This window comes from Varroa destructor, unplaced genomic scaffold, assembly GCF_002443255.2.
Source record: "Varroa destructor unplaced genomic scaffold, Vdes_3.0 BEIS01000004.1, whole genome shotgun sequence".
Classification (NCBI taxonomy): Eukaryota; Metazoa; Arthropoda; class Arachnida; order Mesostigmata; family Varroidae; genus Varroa; species Varroa destructor.
The window spans coordinates 37,661,726-37,678,497 of NW_019211457.1; the positions used below are offsets into that span (position 1 = coordinate 37,661,726).

Sequence of the window (16,772 nt, forward strand, 5' to 3'; positions counted from 1 at the left end):
TAAAAACCTTTCTAGCTTGGCAAAAGAACACATTTAGGTTTATAATTCCAATAAATGAAATGTACATTTGAAAATGGAGTTTTTCCGAGTGCTGCTATACACCGACCGAATGCATTTTACAATGTAATATAAAGGCAAAAGTGACATGATTTGAACACAATACGGATTGCGTAACAAAGAACGATCCAATATTAGGTAACTTTCGTTCAACCATTACTTTTTTCTAAATAACGTACAGATGGGAAATGTTGCCGAGGCCACGAGATTTCATGGATTCGGTGTTTTTCTGTAGTGGTCTGGAAGATTAGTTACGCTATTGGAAGAGGAGCATGTGTGTGTGAATGATAGTACGAGGCTTATGATTTCCGACTCCAGTGTCTATGTAAGCATTTGATTCGGTAAATTCAGCCCGTGCGCGTTTCCCAGAAAACAAAAACATTTTAAGCCCTTCGACTTTTACTTCCTAAGTTTATATTTTTTGAACATTGTGTATTTTGAAGAAATGCCTCTCATGCGACAACTTACGCGATAGTTCGTTTGTGTCGATATGTCACTGAGATGAAGCCATATTTCGCTAAAGGCTAAACCTACGAAAGATTTGTAATTAAAGTGAACTTTGATTGATTCTGTATCATCCGAAGAAAGCAAGGAAGCAGATTGTTAAGATTCAGGCGTACGGTAAGGTAGCTAAAATTCCCACAGTATTAGGCGAATAAATCATTAATAGTGCAATCGAATCTGCATAATGTATCAGTGCTTAACTTCCTTGTAAGGAAAAATTAGCAGATTTTTGGTGACGGCTTAAGGAGGGACGGAATGCACTTTTTTTTTACTAAGCGGTTGTAAAATATGCCAGTTTATCGTCACTTTACTTTTATGTTACCGGAAAAACATCTCACCAAGGCAGTACTTTAAAATTTTTGTCCTTTTATACGAATAAGACCTTCACCGTCCTGATACCATAAAGATATCCTAGGAGCATATCACAGACGTGACAGGCACATTTCCATCAATTCCAGATGTATTCATGATTTATTTATACAGGGAATCTACGTGGCCGTCCGAGCATCAGCGGCGTTCAGGCAGACAAATTCTTAATGAGGAGCCCATCAAGTTATCCAATGCTGATTCATCTATAACAAGCAATTTCTAAATGAAGAAAGCCCAAGATGGCCCGAGCAGAGGTATCATTTAAGGATTTAGTACATACGCAAGTGAAACGGAAGGTTAATGCAGTAACAGCTAGAATTCCATTTGCTAAAGACTGGATATATACTAAACATAAACAAATCTATCTACAAAAAAATTCAATTTCGCAAAAAAATTAGGTTTTGTGAAATTGATAAAAAGACATTAGAAACAGAAGCCTGCGAGTGGCCTCCATCTAGGTGCCATTTGAATTAAACAATGGAAACAATCTAACAGAGGTGAAAAGAAGATTGGGCAAACGGAGGATTAATGAACGATGGTGTACACCCTGTTTAATGCTATAATTCTGTACATTATACTTTTTATAATAACAACAATGATAATAATAATAATTGTTGTTATTGGTATCATAATAATAAAAGCACGCACATAGTGTATGTGCATACTATGTAATCACGTAAATATGGAGCGATAACAACTAAGGTTAGACGTTAGCGGAGCTCACATATACATAATGTGCGGCTCACATAGAAAAAGTCCTTAATACATCATGGTGAAGGATAATGGTATCTACGAGCACCAAGTATTAGTAAATGGAAAAAATAGACCCACAAGGAAATGAGCAAAGGCCAAGACAACAACAAGATTAAAACAGGGTTCGTATTATAATAGAAATAAATCCTGCGTCAAAGTGACGCTGGGCCTTATCCAGGAAATTTATATGAGTTGGTGCAATCAATATTGTTTGTAATAAAATACATATTCCGACGTAAATTCAGTAGAGCTCCCATTATAATTTACTCTGTATGCATATTTGTTGCAAATTTTTAAAAATTCGTCACATTTAATCCAACCTTGAAAATGGTCAGTTCTTTTCTTGGTGGTAATTGTTCTACCAAAGACCTCTATTCTTATAAACGGATCTGGAAAATTTTTGGGCAATTTGGTTACACCTTTCTGATTTTCATATACCAATTGACAAACACAGTAGGGTGATTAGTGCCAATTAGTTTATATCTATCGTTTGGATCAGATACACATGTTTCACATGCGTCAGAGAGTGCTTCTTCCAGTGGATTAGAATGTCCGATCGAGCCGAATCCAAAAAAACTGTGTTCAGTAGAAAACTGCTTATGGACTAGTTGCTTTTGTAATTTCAAAATGGCCACGGCTTCCAATCAGATTCTTGATTTATGTTAGATGGATTGCGTTTTTGTAAATACGAAAACCTTGCAAATGTGCTGTGCCTTGGGGGCCTTTTTTAACTCCAGAGACGAGATGTTTGAAGATTTCGGAGTTCTTCTTAATTCGATCGAGTTCTTCACTGAAAAGTGAAATACTAACGGCGGCTGGATGGGTCGGTTTTCCTGAAGTCAGTCGTGATGAAGCAGACGCTGGATCTCGTCCGTCACTCGCGAACGGTACAAGTATTACACGAAATTTATAGCGCGTCTGGACAGATTACCCTTTCCTATCCAAGCATTTCTATAAACGTGGGTTATCTTTATAAGTGGCCAGCACTTAAGATAACATGAACAGTGACGCCATTCGACTTGTGCCGTTGGGAGTGTCACGTAAACGTGTTGATCCTCTACTCACTTACGGAGAAAAGATTGCTCGGACAAGTGTCCTAGGCAAAGGTAGTCCTATTCCAATCGTCGCTGGGGTTACTAGTGCTTATCCATCACATTTCGGTGCTGATTATCATAGGGTAAGCGTTCACCGGTACCAATCGGAGGCATTTGATTAAGACATGGCTATGCATAGGAGTGTTTTCTAATGTTACTTCTAGGGCTAAGCGCAGGCGCAAAAGTTTTGAGAGTGACACATCCAATATGCAAAGCATCAAGTGGTAATATAGAATTACCACTTACTTATATGGCTCGACACTGGCTGAAATTCCAGGCTTAGCTCAACATTTGCCATTTTTCAGACTAATAAAGATAGAAAGAGTGAAGATAACGTTGGTGCTAGACATCCCTACTTATGTAAACTGGCAGGTACCAATATTATTTCATAACATTGAAAAGGATCCAGGTTACAATTTTGCGTGTATTCACATGAATTTAAAATCAAAAGATCTATTTAAGGTGCACTCATATACGTTTGTACCATACGCGCGAACTATAGCTGGCCAACGAGATAATACGTGTAAAGGAAATGATCATAAACCTACATGGTTGGATATTAAACAAGAATCAGATTATGATACTTATAAATGTGATGGTTTATATCGGTGCAATAGTCGGCATGACATTAGACTGCCTGCAACCACAGGAAGAACGCAACGCCTACCGTGAACAACATCTGATGATATGAAGAATCGAGTAGGAGAAACATATATAAAATAGAAATAACATTTAGTCTTGTGAAATAATAACATATCAGATTGATACGAATATCAAATGCTTCTTTTATTTCATCTTCTAGCTTATCAATACTATCACATATAGAGACATATCGAATGCAACTATGTGAATGAATAAAGCAACCCAAAATTGGCAATGTAAATCTATTTGCAGCGCGGTTAAGTAAAGCACGACAGCCTCCGGTACCTGGCTTTTGCATCAAAACCAATGGGAACTGATAAATCGTTCTTTAATTAAGTAATTAAGAAATACACTGCGCAATGCTTCACTTGCGTATGTCATAATAAAAATTCCATTCGTAAAGATGTTGATCGGACCCTCTCCCCCCCCCCCCCCCAAATTACAAGAAGCTAAGTACACTCCAACTTTTTTTTAATGCATTTTTTACTTGCTGAAAAATGTTGAGTAGAGGTTGTAAATTAAGTTGGGTGCAGAAACTTCTGTGTCGAAGTCGATCAAACACAAGTCCAAAATACTCTCATAGTACCTAATGTACCAAGCCTCGTCACGCTTAACGACAGTTTCATTAATACCTAATTCAATTGACCGGAACCATGAACAACAACACGATTTACTTTAAACCTGTTCTTTTATAACAGTATACTAATCTTCGACCCACAGTAACATAGCATATGCATGCATACGAAACATGTGCTGTGTCACGGCAATAGCAATGTAGTTGTAGCTCTTTAAAAGTCAGACACTCTCCCTTTGCGCTCCCAGTCACCATAGCGCGTGGGTTCGGGCCCTCTGGGCCCTCCAATTTCACCAGTGATCGGGTTAATGTGATCTTCAACATCACTTACTTCTTCAGTCTTGCCCTTTTTTTGAGCGGACTCCGCTTTTAGTTCAGTCTGAGCCTTCGGCAGATTGGTCGAGCTCGCGTTTGGTTTATCGCGGAACGAGCGAAACGCTCTACGCCAAAGAAGTGCGACTCGTCGATTAGTAGACATAATTAACGAAGTGCTTAAAAGTAGCTTTGCTGAATTTTCTCTTCTGATTTTGGTAGTGGTAATCGAAACACTAACTCGGCAACTAAAACGCAGAAGCTTATCATCGTCTTAATGCGATTTAAATATATGTCAGTGCTTCTACGGTCGGTCACACGGCTGGTAGAGGCAAGCGAATAGTGCAGATTATGTGGTCTACTGTGTGAAGCTTCCGCACGACATCTTCAAGCAGATCTTGCCTGTACTTGCTCACTGTCTCCGGATGTTTCGTTCTCTTTGAATCCTAATTTTACCCATTCTTCTTTAGCCATGAGGTCATTTTCCATACGACAGCGCAAATAATCCTTGGCTAAATCACGGCACGAACTCGAATCGTACTTACTCTCTTTTAGGCAAAGAAGGTACCGTAGAACTTCCCGTTTACAGTCGCCGTCATGATCGAGAGGAAAACTACCCTTATCAGGCGGTTTAGTACTAAATGATTTTTGGCCAAACGTATATGAACTCATCTCCACATCATTTCCCAAACACTCACAGTAAGTCTACCTGTATCTCAAAGACAGGCAGATGATACGTCGAACCCTCAATCAGTTAGCCATCACCCATAGGACAGCAATGAATTTCGAGTAGTTCGGGCGGATGAACGCATGGTGGAGACACCGTCGTGCGCCCGGGCCCTTTACTTATGACAGGACCAGAATTTAGTGAGACCTTGAAAATTCGCTAATTTGTTCTTAACCTTACCTTGGGCTAATAATATGAAGCATCAGGCTGCTTGATATTATATAAATGGTATTTTATACAGTGACACTTTTCCATACGTTTTGAGTTCTGTACCCAGTAATGAATCAGAAAGGTTAGTAGGTCATGGGTATATGAGTCATGTATTATTAAATGAATCTTGACCCTGAAAACTTTATCCGTAGACTTTAAACGTTAGGCACTACTATAAAAATTAAACTTATGTTCACTCTAAAGTTATCGAGTAAGACGGGATAAAAAAAAAGTTTCGCGCTCGAAAATAGGTAGACTCCCAACCTAATATTTCAAACTAAGGATACCCTGATTTAAGTATCAGTCGTCGGATTGAGCACAAATATTCTGGAACTAAAGTTGTAACAAAACAATCGCTATTTTATGTATTTTACATAAAAACAAAGTGTAAATATTTCTGGGCTAATCTGTGTTTCTCTGTTTAATGTGTTAGGTAATTCCCTATTTAAAACAATTTAATAAAACTGCCAGTCGATTTATTATTTAATATGTTTAGAAGCTTTTCATGTGTATATTTTTATGTTTCAAGCTTCTACAACGTGAAAGGGGAATCAATCAGAGAATCAAGCTTGTATCCAACTTCATTTGACGATTATTCGAGTTGAGAAAGATATAGTTGATTTGGTTTATTGAAGACATTGAAGAGTCAGAGATCGAGCTAGATACATGGTTTGGGGTAGAGAGAGATGTTAGAGCAGATGGTTAAATTAAAACATTTTAGTTATTGTGAATTATCAAATAATATCTTTCGAGACAAAATGAAATTACTATACCCTTAACAATGCCTTCTCACTGTGTGCGTACCTAGTTGTACCGATTTTTCTGGTTCAACCTAAAATGTTTTTTCACAGATAAATATATATACATTTGTGCCTAACAAAATGCAGAAATCGACATACACTATATGCCATTGTTACAACAAGAATAAACACTAGACGTACACATATACATAACAAACACTAAGAAATGCTATTATGTCAATATGAACACGTTATTAATATTAACATTAGCAATAAGCATGCGAAGATTAGTTGTTTTCCTGTTATACTATGTAGTAGCATATATTTTCGGCCAACGTAAATTGCGGTAGACCAAGGTTACCGGTTTACTCAATTTGCCTTACTTATTATATTGCGTATTATGCGACATCTTGCCAAGATATCCGTGCCTGCTAGTACTTTCCAAGCTCTTGATTTTACACACGTCATCATCCCTATGCGGCATAATCTATATGAACGATCGAGCGTTCTCGACCCTTCACGATGAACAACTTCATGTACTATTTCTTCTGCTTTAGTAGAAAATGGAGAGATGAGAGATATCGCTGAGTCATATTGACAAAATTTAGGCAGTAGGGGTGTCATTATTTCCAACAACTGACACTAGCATTGTACCCTTAGTTACCGTAAAAAACCTCTACTTTTTACTTTGTTGCGTTCGAAGAAACAACGCTTATCGCATATTAATGGATTGATATTTGCCAATGCCTCCGCAAAATAAGCGAGAAATTTAATTGCTAACTGTATAGCTAAATATGTGTTTGAATAAATTCACTATAGGTAAATATAGCCTGAAATAGGCGTTATCGATACAGACGGCTGCAAATTTCTTGTCTAAAGCATATCTTATTCCTACTAAAGGGCACGACTACTCAGCTCAACTGTAGACTGGTAATACAAGGAGTATTTTTGGAATAATCTCTCTATGTTACGCATAACCGATATCTGCAAAGCTGGACGCCATACACAATAGCACATATGATACAATGGATTTTCAAACGGTGTTGCCATTATTAGCGGGAAGAATGTGGAAATAAGACGGGAACTCACTTATAGTAAATAGCTGCGTTTCCTGAAGAAGGTATTGCTGTGGCTCGTGCCGGCGGTAACGATAGTTTTGCTAGCGCCTTGGCCTACCTCTGTCGGAATGAGAAGTCTCAATGATTTACTCAGGCGCTATGCTACATCGCTGTCCATGTTTTGTCAGCCGTCGCAATCAGTAGTCACCTTATAGCTGGAGGGTTGCAGACCAAACACAATAAAACAAATAACAACTAATTGGGGGGTACTACAGCGACAGCGAGTAAACAGAGAACGAATAATAAGCCAGTGGTCTATCGCCCTTTTCTGCGCGAGTTGCGCCTTCGTGTAGGACTTTACCCGTCAAGCTAAAGTATGCTCTGCTCTGGATGGCTGCGATGCGAAAAGACGAGAAGGAGCAGACGGAACGAGAAACGTACAACTTCTCTTAGCCTTGGTTGTTGGGGGTTGGAGATGGGATTGTTTAACATAAGGAGAAATACTGAGTGACGGAAAATTACAGGAAACATCTTCCTCAGCTTCTGACAATGCGCAGGTGGATGCTCATTTGTTTGGACCCTTTTTGCGGCTTAGCCCAACTAGTACTTCTAGTAAGCGGCACCATATCGTGATAACTGCGTAACAAATAATCACACCAAGTTTAATTTCTTCGTAAGAAGACCACTTCTCATTTACAAGAGCAAACAATCGGTGGTGTCCCAATCTCGCGATTGATAACGGTGCTAAACATATAGATTGTTTGAATTATCATGAGTTTTCTGTGCACCATGTTCTACGAAACGTACGTTGGCGCCTGACCGTTTTGAGGTAAAGTAAATGCAAAACAAAGTATGCCTACCATTTCAGGTTTGTCAGGGGCCCGTTTGTAGGTGTTCTATTCGAAATGTAGTCTCACAATTTCGGCCATGTCGTTATTATAGTATTTCATATAGGTGTAAGCTGCGGCATTTCCTGAGCTAAAAGCATTTAACATAGAGCAAATTACAACATCCAAGGAAATGGTTACCGCTTGTTGCTTTTGTGGATTATTACAAAGATGTTAGCACTGTCATTATTCAGATCTCAACCTTTTATAGTAAACATATTCAGCAAAAAGTCCTGTCCAGGTTTCCATCTGCGCTTCAAGTGGGATTACTGTTGACCAAATGGCATTTTATTCATACAAGAGACATTGATCTTTAATTGAAAATACCGCTAAAATGTTCTATCTTTTTCACAGAATGCTACGTGTTTGAAGGTTTTTTCGCTATCCAACGACAAGTCAGTGGTGCTCCGTTCCAACGGGAATTCTCCAAGGTGCAACTCTTGCCAACGCCGCTGCCTTTTATCCCCTTTTCCTGCTTCCTTCCGACCATTAAAATTTTAAGCCGCCTTCGGCCGTTTCCGTCGCGATTACCGCCGGTATCGGCGGCCACGTCAGTTTGATGTAAGCCGGAATCAAGGACACAATGGGTTCCCTGTGAGAAAATCAAACGGATGAATTTAGGGGAAAACGATTTCTTCTTTACTCCTCAAAGCATTTACCTTCAATTTCTATTTTTTCTTTGTCTTTACTTTCGTTAAAACAACACTACCGCTATTGATGTCTTTCTGTCCCGCTGATCTTTAATGAAGCGAAGTCTTCCTTAGGGTGCAAATCGCTAACACATGAAGCATAAACGATATGCTTCTATTGTTGGTGCATATACAGTAAAGCGTCAGTGGGGTTGTGGGGCATATAAGTGATCGAGATATTGAGGGAGTGCTTAGTCCGTTAGTTGTGATATGTACGGGATAGAATGAACCACTTAAACAAAATGACGTCTTTACAAAACAGCCATCCATTTAAAAACGTATTTAAACACTTGAAACAGTGTTCTTCAGCGGTTTTAAGGAGTTACTGACAAGCGATCGGATCATAAAGAACTAATTTTAATTTAACGACACTGTTCTGTCTGTCATTGTCATAGCGTAGCTATAGACACTAAAACTGATATTAAAAAATTGATATTAATTGATAAAATTAATATTAAAATGACGTCAACTCTGCCAACCTACACGTACAACGACACCTAAGGCATCATATATATGTGCTTATATTAAAAATTCAGGTTCACAATTTTAAGTAAGACAAAGTTATCCTACGGGTCCTGAATCCACTAAACAAAATCCAAGATAAATCTGCTTCAGCTTATTTTTAAACATACTCCTGTTTCTTTTTCATACCTGTTATGTTATACGGTATTCTGGAAATCCGTGTATAGTAAGTTTGAAATTAGGGTCAAGTTCAGTTGTATTATATATTAACACTAAAAGCACATCGCAGATTCAATAGATGCAATTATTTCAATATTGTTTTGCGAAGTCATTTGATGTCTTAACAGAACGTACAAAATCTAATGGATTTTGTCTATCTGAACTGTCGTATCATTTTCGGAGTGCCTTACTTAGATCGAATTCTAGTTACTGTCACAAGAGGCACTCGATAGAAGATAATTGGTTAAGCGGACCCATTTCCCAACGCAGGTCTTGGGGTGGGGTTAACAGGGAGCAAAAGTCCTTTTTTTCGGAGAGTGCCTCAAAACATTTGCGCTAGTAACGAAAATATATATACAGCTCATATGGTAACTATCAGTTTTTGGGGTTGAAAAATCTAGTCTGGGTCAATAACGTGGTGTATTGTCGACAGTCGCCGACCTACAAAACTACTAACACAAATTATACGTTCATTAGTTTAGATTTTCTCTTTATTCTTAAAGCGCACACGTATATTTTCATAGGTATTATATGTATATATATATATATATATATATATATATATATATATATATATATTATGGCGAAAATTGTCAATGTTGCTAGGATGTTAATCCTTGTGTTGAAACCGGGTGACGCTATCTCTTGCATTGCTGTGTACGGAACAAAACATTTATAAATTGAATTTCCATTGGCGAGACATATGCGCATGTAATCGCATCGTCCCATTTGCTATGTAAAGTATTTTTTCTTCATTTAGCGTCATTTATCGGCTGAACCTTTTTGACCGTTGGCCTATTTATGAGTCCACGGAGAAGACGAGCCCTTAGCATAGATTCGGTGAGTGAGACGAGCTAGAACTCCTACTCGTTCAGTCATTGTTTGTCATTTATGACATTCATCGAATTATAGGAGGTAGTATGAACATATGCTTTCTGTCAGTAATCAATGTTGTATTTTATCTCGCAGTTGTCTACTGAATTGAGGATGAACCGTCTTGTTTTATATATGTAACGTATACAGGCTAATATTTTGACCTCAACTTCCGCAGTACATTTCTCTAGCATTTTTGGCATTAAACAATGTCAAAATAAAAAAAAGGACTTTTGCTCCCTGTTAACCCCACCCCAAAACCTGCGTTGGGAAATGGGTCCGCTTAACCAATTATCTTCTATCGAGTGCCTCTTGTGACAGCAACTAGGGTTCGATCTAAGTAACCGACACACATTGAAGCATTCGATCGGGGCAGCGAATGTCGAAGGTAGATTACTCCTGGTAGCACCCTCTATGCCCCCACCGCTATCTTACTCGCTATTTTTTTTGCTTGATCTGTTCCTTAGACCGCAGTGTGTAGCCGGTATCAGGAATCCGGAAAACCAATTTAGGAAGAAGACGATGCCGATGAGAGAGAACAGATAGTAGAAATGTGAGGGGAAGAAGGTTGACTCGGAAGCTACGTGACGAAGGGAGAAAACCGACTGGGAATGGAGACACTATGGAAAAAAAGGGTACATAAATTCAAAAGATACTTGACAGTCCCTGCCACAACCCCCTGCAGCCGAGATGACTTTTGAGGGGTCTTCATACAAGCAATGAGCTGTAGGCGGTGACTGTGCCTACGGCTATGCCTGTTTGGCTTTCACTCTGCAGCAAGGGCTACACAGTATCGACTTCGGTGTATTCGTTGGTCCGCTTGAGATAGGAACTTGTAACTATTGGTTTTTATGAGAAACCAGTTATCACTTTGTATATAGAGTATGGACAATGCGAAGACGTAACCTTACAACTATCTAACCAAATATTAACGAACTCTCATTCACATAAAGACACTCAAGGGTTTTTCTTGATCTTGCATCCGTTGCATTTGCTTCGAATGGACGCAATTACACCGAAACACCTGTAATTTAGTTCTCCGTGCTTCGAGCGCCGTGCAATGTCCTCGTTTATCATTTTAATCTTACAGAAGTGATACCGGATCATCTGCGTCATAACAACCCGATTTTATGAAAAATGTCAACAGCAGAAAACGTATTTATACCGGTGTATTTCATTTTCAAACATCCGACCAGTAACGACTCAGGTACGTTTTTGATGTCAGTATAAATGCGTCGTACGCATTACGTCATGCTGTTCTATAGCTAATTTTCATCTAGTCATACAAACGAAGGAGATTCGCATATTTTACCACTGTATTTAAAATGCGCACAGTTATCAAGGTGGGTCGGATGTATGTGATTGATAAATGGCCGATATCTCGCAGTGTATCGTGCCAAAGTTTTACACCTCTGAACGTTATCAGCTCGCTTACAGTGTATTTTGCGCCATGATTTGCCACGCACGTTACTACTGGTCATGTTAAAATAATGGATTTTCGACAAAATAGTACTATATACTTAGTCGCAATCACTGATAAGGGTGTGGTAATCCGAGGACTGGGACAATGTGAAAATTCCTTGCATCCTATGCTGTGAACAAAGCTGTCCATAACATAGATTATAGATTTTAAGCAAAAAGAAAAAATTTTCATGTTAATTGGGGTTTGTCAGCGCGAACGAATTTGACAATAGTTATAGTCTTTCTTTTCCAGTAAGGCGAAATTTTCTTCAGGAAGAGACAGGCTTATGTCAAGCATCAAGATTGGTGAATGAACGCATACTCGTTACGACAGACAGCCCGCGAAGGTTCGTGCCAATTCGGGTGCTATACCCTTACCAGTACCTTATATATAAATGTATATGATACATGTACTTGTCAGTACAGGACAGCATGGTGTACATCGGGTGTAATTCAGTAGTCGGCCTTTCGAAACTGAACATCTGTTCTCGCACACTACGCAACTCGGATTGAGAACGTATAGGACGGCATAAAGAAGCGCGTCAAGCATCGCAGATAACTATTATAGAAGCAATTTAGTTACAAAAAAGAACGAGTAAATAATTAAATTGTTTCGTTTGAAGGAGTCGACCTATTGAATTCTCCAATATCTATCTACTCGGAAAAAAAATATGCCAGTGAGTGAATCGAGAGAAAACTACGATGAGTTTAATAATTATCCCACACAGCTTATCAGCCCATCTTATTAAAGGTAAATCGAAGATACGTAGCATAGGTATAATGAGGTTTAAGCTAGAACAGATGTTAAACTAAATCGTTCGGGTTTTCGATAAATCAATAATTTATTGCTCACGCTGAGTTGCGTTGAGTTCATTAGATCAATAAGTATTTATGTATCTGTATATCTAAACGAAAAATGTATCACTTTGTAATAAAGCTTACTTTTTAATGGCTATTACTTTCAGTTCGTAGAGTGTTGCTCATAAAATTAATTAAACGAATTTAATTATCGAGTATCTAAGCTCAAATGTATTGTCTCTGAATTTATTAAAGACGCCGTATCTACGATTTCAAAATTGCATCGGTTTATGTTCTATAGATTTGACAGCTTTAGAATACGTACTTCGTACGATACTGCTGTAACGATAAAAAGAAAGTCTGAAATCAATAAAGCCATCTACCTGACTTCTTGTAGTAGAAAAACCGTCACTAAAGTTCGTTCCGAGCATCGGGTAAATCGTCACGATTAACTGCGGCGGAAATATAATCAATTCGACTTTTCCATTCGTCGAAGATGTCAAGTACGTGCTTCCAATAAAGCCTCAGTGCAGTCCTGATTTGCTTGATTTCAACCCGCTGTCCGTCCTGTCTGTACGAATGAACTGCGAGTTGCACTTCAGGCCCTGTCCGCACCTGCTCGAGAATTCCACTTACTCTAATATAATTCTTTGGCCTGAGAGACCGAATCAAACTTAGGGCGTCGTCGTCAAGTATGACTGAGGCAGAAATGTCATCAATCGTGAGTGTGACTGCAACCTTGACCTTTTCAAAGGAGTCCACTCCAATCTCTACGGAGCCATCATTTAGCTTCCAGTGTTTCACCCCAATACTTTCTAGCATGTTGCTTCGATGAAGAAGATTAATTGATTCGACTCTGCCAACAACATCAGTTAAGGCGTGACCCTCTAGTTTACTGCAGGCCACCATCGTGTCCAATGAAGGCGTATAACTGCAGATTTCATAGATGTCCCTCGGATTCGTGTCTCTGGGATGAAACAAAATGCCGGGTGGAAGCGAATACAGCGCGTACATTGCTAACAGAAGGAGTATGAAAGCCTTCATATTTCGAGGCACGCCGATAAACAATTGACGAATAGTGACGAAGACTGTCGTCTTGGTCACTGATAGGCCTTGCAAAATGATCGAGTACTCGCTCGTGAGGAAGGTGAACGTAAACACGGAACAGCTATCGGAGAGATAGAGTATACTACATGCGACAAGAGTCATTGACAGCGTAATGATCGTATCTTGTAGCTCCGTCTTGGTAAAAGAGAACAGAGAGAACACGCACACGACTGAGATGAATTTGAGGAGTAGTGGAAATCGACCGATGTACAAATCGGGTTCCCGGTAGCTGTTTCGCCACAAGTGTAGATGCTTAACGAGGTCAACAAGCATAATCAAATATGTCGTACAGCTGAATACCGTCAACGAGACTCTTCCAAAGGCCAGAGTCGATAGAACAATCATGGACGTAACACACGAAAAGGATAATAGATACAGTTTGAATAGAGTCCAGAACATTCGAAGTCTGAACGGTAGTGGACGGTCGCGGTATTTCGCATCGAGACGCATCACCTTCGAGTACATGCCGCACGTAAATAACGCACAGTACGTTCGCATGCTAACGATGAGGAGAACCGTGCAGAGAAATGCGAAAAATGCGTCCATGGCCGGAGCAAGCTTATGACTAAGTAAATGGTCGAACGAAGATATATATCTATGTCCAATAAAGCCGCCGATAGCGAGCGTCATTCCGAGAGCGAACAGATCACCGAACGTATGCCGAAACCGTTGCGCGAACAACGACTCGCATTTGGGTATCTCGCCCGAAATTAACTTGAGAACCTGCGCGGCCACGACCTTCTCATCGGCGTTGATGTAAGTCTTTTTGAACCTCGATACGATTCGCTTTGCGTATGTGGCTGATAGCTCCTCTTCGCAATAGCCACGCTCAAGCGTGTTGTCAACAAACGGAGCCAACAAAGGTGGACAAAACTGCCGCTTCGATAAAAGCATTGCGATAGCTGCTTCGTCGCCCTCACGGGCCGCTTTAAGAAGCCAGCGAAACGCAACTTCCATTGATATGTCATCATTCACCTGGTGCTCCTGAAAGATCTTCTTTGCGAGACACACCATGCTGAAAGTGCACCCATCCTGCGCAAGTTGTAGCCTTAATCTGCTTTTTGGATCGACAAAGAACTGTTTTTTCTCTCTTATCCCGTGTGGATAGAGGTCATGTAGAACTTCGTCCAAGTCGTGTGGATCAGGTGAGTCAGCCGGCACTGGCCACTGATTACGTAACATGTTGCAATACAGAACGTAGTTACAAAAAGCAAGTATAAAGAAATGTACAGCCACGTCCTATTGTTCTTCTAGGCTCCTTTTCACTACCATAAACAGTTTCCTACTTCAACGATAACAACAAACGCAGTAATTGCTCTCAGCCGATCAAAACATATATTCGCTCGTCTGTCGTCGTCGTTGTCATCATCATCAGCATTATTCAACTGTCCCTAAGTGGCAGGAGCAGCTGTGGCAGTCGCAATCACTCCTGTAGGTGCATGCGGCCGCATGCTTATTCAATGTTTTCTCCCGTCGCTTCGAGACTATCGTCGCTCCCTAGAATTCCTACCGACAGTACTGCAACAATTTCGCTCAATAAGACACTCGCATTTGGTTGTTATCGTCATTGAATGTGGTTATCGCCCAAAACAAAACGCCACGTTAAGCGGGCACACTACGCGTAGTATCGTGAAGAGAACAATCGAATGGCGTTCGGTCATCAGCCACCTGTTCACTGCCCCTCTTTAGCCTCTCACTAGTGTAGACAGGACGATTAGAAAACAATGTGCTGGTAAGGCCGGTCTAACGTTCCGACAAACTGACGGAGCTCTGCTCGTTCCAGACAAGCACCACATTCAAAAACTAACAGACAGACGACCAAGTCTTCTGCTGCTATGGTTAACAGCAGCGCCTGAAGCGGCCACCACGAACGCGATGCGCGAAGCGGCCAACGCATGCGCCCAACACAAAACACCATACTGCCGGTGCCTTCTGCTCGTCTTCCGAGACGGAAAGAAACCGTTAGACTTTGAGGAAATAAAATTGTTCCAGTAATGCAAATTGGGTAGCACGGTTTAGCATATGAGAAGTACGATCCTGAGCGATAGCTTTTGGCCGATGTTCGCCTACCAATCTGTATTGCTATTCAAACGGACCACTCAACAGGTCAGCCCCTGCCGTCGATGAATGTAGCTTAACGTTGTGTCTCAGCCTGCTCGTTTGGATGGCACGCCCACCTTACATGAAGACCGTGGAGATGTTGGTACTGCCGTCACGATTCTTTAGCAAACAGACTAATGGAGAAGCGGAAGGGGCTAGTTGTCTCTTTGGGTTAAGGAGAGGTAGCCATATAATATATAAGGTCAAGTGTTGTTCCTGCTGCTGTGCTTTTCCTACCGTCGCTATAGGCTGTGTTCGTTCGCTTCGAACGTTAGCGCGATATCTTTCCATGTCTGTGCTTGAGAGTGGGTATGTGGAAAGGGCGCATATCGCTAGCCGTCTGCTATCCAGCTTCTGTATAGAACAGTCTTTCTGATTGTTTGTCTTTCCGACTATTATCGTTTCGATTACTATTACTGTTGTTACCTCTTCCTTTAGCGTGCTGGACCATTTAGCTGGGGTTAAACGTTGCCAGGGCAGACTCCTGCTACTCTGCCGGTTCGACTCTACCAGCTCTAGGGTCTCTGTGCGCGTGTAGCGGGCCTGAAAAAGCGGAAAGAAATGGGCAGCGGTTGGTTCAAGGCCTGCATGCCACTGAGCAATAAGGACAAAGGCCTCCGGGCTGTATAACCGATTCGTAGAGGGCTTTTCGTACGGCTCCCACCACGGTGATCGCAGCGGCGGCTACGGTGATAGCAGAGGCTGCGCAGGAGGTCACTGCTTCAGGCCAAGGCTATCGGACTCCCGGTAGCTCCGTGTCGCTGTTGATGCCGCTTCTCTTACGCTTCTTTCAATCGCAATGTCCTCATGATATGGGCATGCAGTTGGGTTCACACGACATCTTACCCTACCCCAGAACTTAGTCTCTTCTTCGAGTTTAATTCAATCGCTGTCAAATGGCGATCGCAACCAATTTCTAGCAGCGCAAGTCCGTAAGCGGTCGCGCCTATATTGATGCCTGTCTGTGCTGCCATTGCTTCTGTCAAGGCAGATCAATCATACACATACAAACAGTCCTTGCGTATATAATCGACCTGACATACGTTCTTATATAAGCACGAAAACTCATTGACCGCTTCTGTTATTGTTATTTGTAATAAAGTCTGATATAGTTACTATTCTCTGATACGCTCTTG

General features: G+C 40.7%; 2 protein-coding genes across 10 annotated transcripts in view; both read right to left on the bottom strand.

Moving 5' to 3' along the window:
- LOC111248888 (uncharacterized) overlaps positions 1 to 16,741 on the bottom strand; it is a 47,399-nt gene extending 30,658 nt beyond the window's left edge. For 3 of the 9 annotated variants that reach the window (XM_086988172.1, XM_086988171.1, XM_086988166.1), the window contains exons 1-2: positions 15,714 to 15,867; positions 7,072 to 8,519 (exon numbers count right to left, since the gene is read on the bottom strand). Coding sequence is in view for 1 of the 9 variants with exons in the window: in XM_022805586.2 (XP_022661321.1) it covers positions 12,841 to 14,718 (1,878 nt within the window). In the remaining 8 variants the exon portion in view is untranslated. The other 6 variants (XM_086988170.1, XM_086988169.1, XM_086988168.1 and 3 more) reach the window with 6 other exon arrangements.
- LOC147756160 (cytochrome c oxidase assembly protein COX19) lies at positions 4,467 to 5,604 on the bottom strand. Its single transcript, XM_086988178.1, has one exon. It carries the CDS (start codon positions 4,975 to 4,977, stop codon positions 4,693 to 4,695), a length of 285 nt encoding a protein of 94 aa, XP_086844304.1. The 5' UTR covers positions 4,978 to 5,604; the 3' UTR covers positions 4,467 to 4,692.
- Positions 16,742 to 16,772: the final 31 nt, after the last annotated feature.

Bases quoted from the DNA above. Each gene is read 5' to 3' on its own strand.
- LOC147756160 (XM_086988178.1), bottom strand. From the start codon at position 4,977: ATGAGTTCATATACGTTTGGCCAAAAATCATTTAGTACTAAACCGCCT.